Here is a 10513-nt window from a genome sequence, read left to right as displayed (position 1 = left end):
CATGAACGAAATTTCCTGAACATGATTTTGGAACAAAATTTCTGAAATGTCTAAAATGTGTTTTGGAATAAATTTTCCGGAAAGAAATTTTTGAAAAGAACTTTCTAGAACTCGTAAACTGTCTTCCGAAATTATATTTCCAGAATATCTATATATGAAATGTATTTTGGAAAAAGTTTCTGAAAACACATGAAATATGTTCTGGAAAAAAAATTAAATGAGTTTTTTTTCTACGTTTTCTATCTTCTTCTCATGCAGTGCTCTCCTTCTCTTCTTCCTTTGCAGCAGCTGCTGAAAAACTGTAGTGGTAGAAATTATAATAATGATGGTTTGGTGTGTTGTGTGCAATGGTGAAGGGTGTTTAAGTCTTTTCCTAATATTAAGCAATAGCCTTACCTCATATTTCTTACTTCTTTACGCTCCTTTTAGGCTTAGTAGGCCTAAACACAACCTAAGCTAAAAATGTATGTTTTACACCTATTTTTACAAAGAAAAATAAAGAACATATCCTATTTTCATGAGCCCAAAAAACACAAAATAAATAAATTAATAAGTTATTTTTGTGAGCAATTCGTCCTTTTTTATTTTGAAGCGAAGTTATTACTTGTTATTCGTTGTATATCCTCACTTTGTGATTATAAATTTATATAATAAAATTTGTTTGTAGAAAGTGTGCTGTGACTTAACATTAAAGAATACTTAGGTATTTATTTTAAAGTTGAGATTATCATGAATGGTATAGAGAATACATGTTTGTATCATTTAGTTTATTAGGATAATCCTTCGCAGATTGAAGAATTGGATATAACTTAGGTTTTGAATAAACTAATATGAAACAAGTTACTCTTCTTGTAACGTTTGAAAATGATTATCTTTTTACGATATAGTCTTATTTCATACAAGTATGTTTACTATATACTACAATGTTATGTTCCTTAAAAACTTTCTAAGTAACTTTACCGATCAACATAATTATATAATAATAGTTACATTTACTTCATTTATTGCCAAAGGATCACTAGAATCATATGTCATCCATTCATTATGCATTAGATAAAAAGACAAAACATAATTCATTTGAACATGTATGTAAAAGTCTCCATTCATAATAAATCTAACAAAATCAAATTTTAAGTGTCAAAAGAGCAAAATTGAACAAATTTTTAATGTTTTGAAACATGTAATCTAGAGGGAAAAAAATGTATTGTATGTAATACATATTTTTATCTTCTAAACTACGCCTTGCCTTTCAGAACTTAAATACACTTTCCAAAATGATGTACAAACAATATATTCTAAAAAGATTGTTTTGAAAAAAGTGTATGGATTAATAATTTCAAAACATTAATATATTGTTCCAAAATTTGCTTTTCAAAAGTAAAAAATAACCTTCCAAAAACATCAATCCAGAAAGCAATTGTTTTTTTTTCAATAAATACCTTCAAAATTTGTTTTTCAGAAACCTCTATTCCATACTCGATGATCAAGAAAACATTGGTGCAACCATTACAACAAAACAAAACTTAAATCGTATTCATTCATACCTACATATGGCTACCCAACTTCAAATCACAACCACCAACATCCATGCTCACCGGAATGGTTGTACTTCGAACCACGACAGAGAAAACCAGCAGCATAAAAAAACTCTCATGAAAGGAGTATCAGCTTTATAGGTATTTTAAAAGTTATTGGGGAGCAGTTTGCAACTATGGGGTACAGGATGCAAAAGACTTGTGTGTTCACCCGTATTGTTAAATAATAACAGAAAATGTATTACACTACCACTGAAAAATAAATCAACGTGGCCAAAAGATCACGTGGTCTGCAGTAAAATGCCTTTAAGTAACTCTCGCGAATTAATAAAAAAAAACAAGTAGATTTACAAAGACGTGACACAATTGCCAAATGATGGAAATGGCAAATACTTCACGTTATATATATTATATATATTCCTGTAACTCATTTACATGAAATCATACTCTTTAATTCCCAGTCAATACCACACGATTTATGGCCATGATGGGCATCCCTTGAACAATTGGTAGCACCACTAGACTACAGACGGGTATGCCTTGTATGGGGCCATCGTAAAGTTTCAACAAGAAAAGGAAAATGCATCAACAAAAATGATATGGAATGGATGACCTCAATCAAGCATCCTTCCAACAGGTGAAATGCATAGAAAACACTTTACAAAAGTACAAGGTGTGCATGCCCAAAAGGGGCTTCCGATTATTTCCTTTTCATCGAGAAGGCCGTCTTGTTATGAGAGAAATGCAGTTTATTGTGTAGGAACTCACCATTCCCTGTGCAAAGTTCACAGTATCATAAATAGGTGATTAGTTACCCACCATTACCAAAGGTGACTAGTTCTTTCTCTCTAGTAACTTGCCAGAGGACATTATCCAATTCTCAAGGAAAATGAGAGGGTGGATCCAATTGTATATTTGTATATAACTCTCAACTAAAGTGATGTATTCGCAAGGCCATTCTCAATCCTGCTCTCATTCCGATGTTGGTTGGCATCTTCACTTGAGACCAATCCTGTTAAGTTCTCACCAACATCATTCTTGCAAAGAGGACATAATGAATTTATTTTCAACCATTTATCCACACAATCTTTGTGGAAAAGATGAGAACAAGGCAATTCTCTCAACTCATCGTTATTTTCATACTTTGCCAGACAGATGCAGCATACCTGTCGAAAACCACAAAAGAATAATAGGAGTTTCAATCATAAGTAGCTGACAAACAAAAAAATCTCTATATACAAGGTCTTTTTAGGCTCAAACACTTTACATTATTATAAATTCAATAGCAACAATGAAATAATAGTCTAATAAAAACTTTAAGGTGCTACCGCAACTAAATAAGCACTACCATACCAAGAAGCCTACTAGCCTAAATTTGTTTGTCCATAGCCCAGATAAAAAGTTTGATTAGATACAAGTGCTATCATAGCAAATCTAACATAACTGAACAGCGTAACCTGACAATTTAAGGATGATATTTAGTTCGTAAATTAAATCCTTGCCCAAGAGATGCCTAAACTATATTACTCTCCCCTCTACTTTTTAAAATGATATTATTCTCCCTTACAGTGTGTTTGGATGGGAAACATTTAGTGGACAATTCATTTTTATAGAAAAGTTGAAATGTTTTATGACAAATATATTGCTGATGGGGAATTTAAGAAAAATTTAATTTCAAATAATTTGAGATTAATTTTATTACTCATTAGAAAATTTCAAATTCCACCTAAAAAGTCAAATTATGAAATTCTTCGTACTTTTTCTTGTCTTAAACCAATGTCTTTTGTCTTCATATTCTCTCTTCAGCCCAACCTTGGTCGGGACAACATCGAGGCAGCTTCGGTTGGGACATTTCAGCTCATAATTTTTCAACTAATGAACGCAGAGGTTTCTTTCATATTAAAGTCAATTGTGGATTGTGGTTATTTCTTGGTTGCCACCACAGGTTTTTTTCCACCTACATGGACCAAAGCTGTTTTTCTCATCTTTCGCAAGTCAAGGTTTTGTTTGTCAACATTAGTGGTGTTTTTCAACTAATATCGAACAATTTTTCTGTTGACATCAATTGGGATTATTTCCAGTTGATGTTGGTTCAGGGTAGCTTGTGGACCAATGTCGTTCAGAATGTAAGAATTATTTTTCAACCAATGTTAATCTAGGTCTTCTTGACCAACAATGGCAGAATTATTTTCCTACCGAAGCCAACAAGGATGTTGTTTTCTTTTGTCAACTGCAATGAGACTATTTTCCAACCGATGTAAGTGAAATATTTTAGTCGACCTTGATAGGAGTTGTTTTCCAATTGACATTATTGGACTAATTTATCTGTCAAGGTAGACCTTTCTCTGTTGACTTTTGTCAGTATTTTATCGACATTGGTCAATGGAGTTATTTTTAGTTGAGGGTTATTTTTGGGTCAATGTTTGAAGAAATTGTTAGTAGATCAATGTCACCAGTTTAATTGATGGTAATTGAAAACTCTTTCCAAACAAGAAAATTAAAATTCAATAAATTTGAATTGTTTTATCCACCCAAAATATTTGAAAACTTAAAAACAATTTAAAATGAAAGCAATTCAAATTCAACATATTTGAATTGTTTGGAAATTGTAAAATTTTCTATCAAAACACAAGGTTATATTTAAAAATATATTACTCTGCCCTCTATTTTGAATAATTACAATCCCCGTCAACGCAAAGAGATTGTGTGCTAAGCTAATACAATTTCAATATGACAAAGTCTCTTAAGGGCAATATTTCCTGTAACTCAGTAACATCAACAGTTATTTTGAACCACTAGCAATAGAAAGGAGTTTGGATGAAATTAGGATTTTGGATTAAGATGAAAAGCCAATAATTGGGATAATCAAGATTTTATCACCATCTTCTATAGAGATATATACAGCCCTATCTAAAGCCTCCTGCAATGCCGTAGAATCTGCTGGCAGTGGTTGCGCTGTTAAGAACTTAGGATTCAGTTACTTTACTGTTAACTGTAACAGCATTAGTTACCCCCAGATCAAGCCTTTTGGATGAAATAAGGATTTTGGGTTAAGCTGGAAAGCCAATAATTGGGGTAATCAAGATTTTATTACTGTCTTCTACAGAGTTATATACAAACCTATCTAAAGTCTCTCGTAAAGCCATAGTATCTGTTGGGAGTTGTTGCACTGTTAAGAACATATGATTAAGTTACTTTACAGTTAACTGTAACAGCATCTGTTGCCCCCAAATCAAGCCTATTGGATGAAATTACGATTTTGGGTTAAGCTGCAAAGCCAACAATTGGGGTAATCAAGATTTCATTACCATCTTCTACAGTGATATATACAGCCCTATCTAAAGTCTCTTGTAAATCCGTAGGCATCTGTCGTCAGTTGTTGCACTGTTAAGAACTTAGGATTCGTTACTTTACTGTAACAAGCCTTTTGGATGAAATTAGGATTTCGGGTTAAGCTGCAAAGCCAATAATTGGGGGTCATCAAGATTTTATTACCATCTTCTACAGAGATATATACAGCTCTATCTAAAGTCTCTTGTAAAGCCATAGCATCTGTCGTCAGTTGTTGCACTGTTAAGAACTTCGGATTAAGTTACTTTACTGTCAACTGTAACAGCACTAGTTGCCCCCAGATCAAGCCTGTCAACTCATATATATCATTGTACCTCCCAGATTTCACATTGTTTTGGTGAGAAACATTACAACTTAAAATGCAAAACTCTTCTCTCCCATTCTCTATGCCCAACAGTTCTCTCTTTTGTGCTTTTACATCATTTTCTCAGCATGCTTGAATTTTAAAATATATGTCAAAATGGAAGAATGACTCCTCTCATCTCTGGATTTGCTTCCACAGGAGTTGTAGACTACACATACACTTGGGGAAACGTTGGGAAGAAATTAAAAAGTTCTTCCACACTCAAACTTTAACCATGGTTTGAGTTAAGATGAAAACTTAGAAATACAAAGGGAGAAGTATATGCGCCTATCTATTGAGTATCAAAGTTCCTAAAGATTCACTTGTCTCAGCTGGTTGTCCAGTTTCTGTTCGAGAGTCTCTCAGAGTCGTTCTTGATGGCCTTTGAATGGATTCAAGTACTGCCACCACAATGAAGAATGAGTGATCCTTGCACAACTGATGAGGCTTAGGATCTATTCCTCACTAATGTAGTTCGATTGGAAAGGAACATGTCAGCCGCTACCTCATCACACTTGTATTCTTCTCAAGGCCAACAATACTCAAATTTCTACAATTTAAGATGATCAGGCCAAGGAAACCAAACTGGTAGAAATAAAGGAGGCCACGATGGAGGTCACAGAAGTTCTAATCAATGTCAACTGTCGGAAAGCTTTCATATGTGCATTCACCCATAGCCCACTTTAATTGTGGCTTCTTCGGTTTTCTTTCATTGCAACTTCCATCACTTCATTTTGCTGAGGTACCACGTTTAGTTCCTCTTACCCTAGAGATACGGCCTATGTAGCACTTCTTTCTAAGATTTGTATAATTCCCGCCATACAAATCAATTTTGTGAAGTTGAATTAGGTCTTAAAATCTGAATTTTAAAATGGTATCAAAATCTATCTTAGATCTATTGTTGGGCCACCCACATTCTCAGGTGTTAGGAGCTGCTTTGAAAAGCTACATTAATTGAAGTCTATTTGGTCTATTTCATTGCAAATTCCAGCACCTTCATTTTGCTAGGTCTGAGGCAGTGTCCAGTCTCACATGGCTCAGAAACATAGTCGAGCAATGCTTATGAGGCATTGTCAATCCTCACCATATAAATAGTTTTAGAACATTGAATCAAGCCCAAAGTCTAAGACCAACTGTGCAATAAGCTAGATCATGATGTTCATCATCCTTCTTCAGATTATGTTGTCCTTCCACCTTAATGTTGGCTAAATGATTTCAATCTCCAAAGCTGCAAAAATGCAGATCATCCTATTCTCAAGACTTACTCAGGAACATGGCGTTCCATTGTAGAATACATTCTGGATTCAATCCTAACAGATTGAACTCGGACTATATTAGTTCCATCTTTCAGTTATTTAATGTCATAATATTGTCATACTACATGCTCACGCCAAGAACATGGAAATAGAAATACATTTTGTTCATGAAAAGGTCCTTGATGCAGAGCAAATTTATGAGAGCTCATCAAGTCACTCTAAGACCTAGATTTCAACTTCCAAGAGACAAGTGGTTTCTTCCAACTCAACCAATCTTTGCAGGGAGGAGGATGATGGATATGTACAGTCCTCTCATGTAGATTTGTTGGCACTTGTTGATCTGTTAGGATTCAGTTATAGATACTATTAAAGGTAACAATTATTTACTTCTGTGCAGAGCCATCAGCTTATACATGTATCATTGCACCTACCTCACAGATCAAGCAATCTTAGAAAGAAGTAATACATTTCTATGGTGCATACATAGTACATCACAGCTTTATACATATATCGGTATACCTCTTGGGTGTCCACTCCAATATCCTAAAATTACAGTGCATACATTTCTATGGAGCAATAGTACATAACAGCTTTATACCTCTCAGATCTCCACTCCACTATCCTTAAATCACAGTGCTGTCGTGCATGATTTACACCTATGATAATCTTTCCTTCATCCAGCATCTCATCATTTCCCCCTTCCTTCCCACTCTTCCATCACTATTACATGGAAATGCATGTTTTACAAACATGGTCTAGATTGTACCAATTGTCAGAGAGTTGAAACCCTCAAATCACTCTCCCCTTTTCTCATACCCTGTCATACAATGCACACTACACCCCCTTTTTCATTCTCCTGTTTCCCTCCTTTTCCCAACTACCAGAATTGGAGGTTTCATTTCCCCTTCTTAACTCCCCTAATTCAGTTTGAGGTCCCTAACTACTTCAAAACACTAACAGAAACCATCTGGGGCATATTCTTCTTAACCTCTGTTCACCTAAAACACATTAGCGAGGGTTTACAAACAAGCACCTCTTCTCAGAAATTCAATTATATTAAGATGGAGTAAAGTATAACTCACACAAACACACACACACACACACACACACACACACATATATATATATATATAAATCAGATGGTACTTACTGCATCTTCTCCAGATATTACTCGCTCTTTTTCAGTTCCTGCAGCCACAACTCCACCTTCAGTTGAGTTGCCTTCTCCATTTCTTTTATTTTTCTTCATCTTGAACTTGTAAGTTGGCAAAGCATTAATAGATTCAGAAGTTGCCCCTCTGTTTTGAGACATGTCCTCTCTAACCCCGAGGATGGAAATTATACATGGCAGACAACAGCAGATTGTTGAACAGAGAATGAAGGGCATAGCATAACCAATACAGCTAAATGCAAGAAACACTATACATAACCTGCCAAGTGAAATGGAACAGATATAATTTTATGACTCTGAAAAACAAAAAGATTAATGCCAGAGTGAATTAAAGGCTATACCTGTACAAGTTAGGAGCTTCATCAGCAGACGAATGTCCCCCAAAGATCCATACATTTCCAACAACAAACCATACAGCAAAAAAGCAATCTAAAGATATTTTGAAATATTCCACTAGAGTCTTCATTCTGTGTTGCAAGAATAACAAGGACTTAGCAGCTTCATAAGCTATTACAAGTTCAAATACTTGCAAGTTATAACCATGAAATAAAACATTGAAATTATAAATCTAACGAATAAATAGTGAAATTATAGCAAGTCGAGGAACATGGCAACTAGCATGGGATAGGCCAAAGAATACTTAAACATTAGATATAGATATTTCCGTCATATCAGTTTTCAGGAAATAAAAAACACTTTAACTTCTTCCATAACTATTATGGGTAAAATCAATCTCAATAATTCTTTAAGCCAGTAATCAGTATCACGCTTTCATCACAAATTAAAAGTAAAAACACCTACACTCTTTGTTATATGCTTCAAGAACACCTTTATACAAGCGAATATGTCAGCATTATGAGTCTAACATACAAACTTTGTTCAACATATGAATGCACATTAACTTCATATAATTCTAAAGACTAAAGCAGCAATTTTCGATACAATTGTATTCAGCATGAAAGGAAAAAGGTGACATTCTAACATTGTATAAACAAGGTGAGAATCATAACTAATTAACTACCTTCTATTCATCAACACAGAGGCTTGATTGCTTCTGGAGGATGCAACAGCCTGACCATCTTCTCCACCACTAGTTCTGGAACTGAAAAGGAGTGTCCCTGAAGGATCATTAATCCGAGGAGATGTTTGCCTTGATTGAGATGAATCTTGCTCTCTCGCATGGTTATGATGATAATACCGCCAATAAAGCAGAGGGAGGGTAGCAACACATCCGGAAGCATAACCAATGATCCATTGAAACAATGGAGTACGAGGATGTTCATGCCTTGACAAAGATAAAACAACGATAGATGCAACAATCTGGCTCACTAAGAGGACCAGCTCAATCGATATCCACAACCCCGAATGCACCGGACTCCTATTCCTACGCGTATCCCCGCGTCTCATGAACGAGGAATTCCGACTATTAGACCCATTTGATAAACTAGTGACTGAAACTGAAGGCTGAGATAGAGGCGACCTTGCACCGGTAACTCTTTCTTCGTGTAGCGTAACATGTGTGCCATTAAAATTGCTATCATGATGTGTCGCAGTTGAAGTAGAAGCATCGGAACTCCCACCTATTTCTATCACATGCTGACTGCCATTTAAGCTTCCAGGCCGCTCCATCAACTACGGCAGACAGTCGCCCGGACCTTCAAGACATCGTTCTGGTCAGATAACAATAACATCTAACTAATCTAACTCCACCACCACAGAAACACACACACATATATACACTACCTTCAAAAACAATTTGACTGAAAACAAATTCTCCTCCTTGCAACGCCAAAATCAGGATGCTCTAGAGTCAGCCACTTCCATTGGTAATCTGCGAAGAATCAAAGCGAAGCGAAGCTTACTTCCAAAACCATACATAATTATCATCCTTTACTAAATATGTTAAAAAAAATTAACCTAAATTAAAAACAAAATGTTAAAAATACAACGCATACAGTCGCTTTGCTTGTAAAGCGAGAAAGGAACATCAGCTAACCTAATTCCCGCGATCACGCATAAAAAACCATCGATTGAAAGCTGCAAAACAAGGAAATAACAATAGCAATCATTTCACAGCGATGAAATTGGAAACCTAAACAGTTCAAGAAAGAAAAGAAAAACAAAAATCGAATACGTGTTATCGTCAACGAAACAACAGTTCGGGATTCGGCCGAATTCTAGAGAAGAGTTGAAAGAAAATCGGAATGAAATGGAGGCGCCGAGTGAGAGAGTGAAAAAGGAAAGCGTGCGAGGAAAGTGCTTTATGCGGATGAACCGATAAAACGACGATTAGAAGGAGCGAAACGGTAGCGTTGACTGGAAGAGTCGCGGCGCAAAGCAAAGCGCGAGGAAAACGACAGAGCGGAATGAGAAGGGGAAACGCATCGGAGAGAGAAGAGATTAAAGGGAAACGGCGCCGTATGGAGTTTGGGGATGATGACGGAGGGAAAGAGGAACAAAGGAGGGAGGTCACAATCAGATAAAGGCTGTCATGCACATTTCCGTTGCTTCCTTGCGGTGTTACCTCGCAGTATCTTTTCTTTTTTTTTTTTCCTTTTTCCCTCTTCGAAAATGATGACAAGGGAAAGGTATAAAACGAAGAAGCAGGAAGTAACTTTCGTTGTTGTTTTATTTATAAGAATAAATTAAAACTTTAGTTCGGTATTTTTAGAACTAAGTAAATTCATTTGTGCGTATTTTCCTTGTTAATTTTTTAATAGATATTGAATAGTGTTAAAAATATTGATCTTTTGATTTATTTATTATTTAGAAATTAATATATAAGGGATGACATATGATGTATAAGTCATAGAAATAGAAGTGACTTAATGTATTAAAGTTATTTCTATAAATATTT

The 10513-nt window shown here is 35.3% G+C and overlaps 1 protein-coding gene across 3 annotated transcripts; it reads right to left on the bottom strand.

The window, feature by feature from the left end:
- Positions 1-1914: 1914 nt before the first annotated feature.
- Positions 1915-10240, bottom strand: LOC124827897 (C3H4 type zinc finger protein). Of its 3 annotated transcripts, none has more exons than XM_047301070.2 (7): positions 9791-10238; positions 9612-9693; positions 9400-9487; positions 8678-9311; positions 7998-8123; positions 7636-7915; positions 1915-2701 (listed from the first exon to the last, which is right to left on the bottom strand). In XM_047301070.2, the coding sequence occupies exons 4-7, from the start codon at positions 9283-9285 to the stop codon at positions 2468-2470; spliced, it is 1248 nt and encodes a 415-aa protein (XP_047157026.1). In that variant the 5' UTR covers positions 9286-9311; positions 9400-9487; positions 9612-9693; positions 9791-10238; the 3' UTR covers positions 1915-2467. The 3 variants fall into 3 exon arrangements, with proteins under 3 accessions (XP_047157026.1, XP_047157025.1, XP_087956726.1); XM_047301069.2 differs by having other exon boundaries at positions 9653-9693; XM_088100600.1 differs by lacking the exon at positions 1915-2701 and adding an exon at positions 6925-7483 and having other exon boundaries at positions 9653-9693; positions 9791-10240.
- Positions 10241-10513: the final 273 nt, after the last annotated feature.

The sequence above is a fragment of the Vigna umbellata genome, chromosome 1 (genome assembly GCF_029865625.1).
Source record: "Vigna umbellata cultivar VRB3 chromosome 1, Vumbellata_1.0, whole genome shotgun sequence".
In the NCBI taxonomy this organism is placed as follows: Eukaryota; Viridiplantae; Streptophyta; class Magnoliopsida; order Fabales; family Fabaceae; genus Vigna; species Vigna umbellata.
This window is presented reverse-complemented; position numbering and strand designations above follow the sequence as displayed.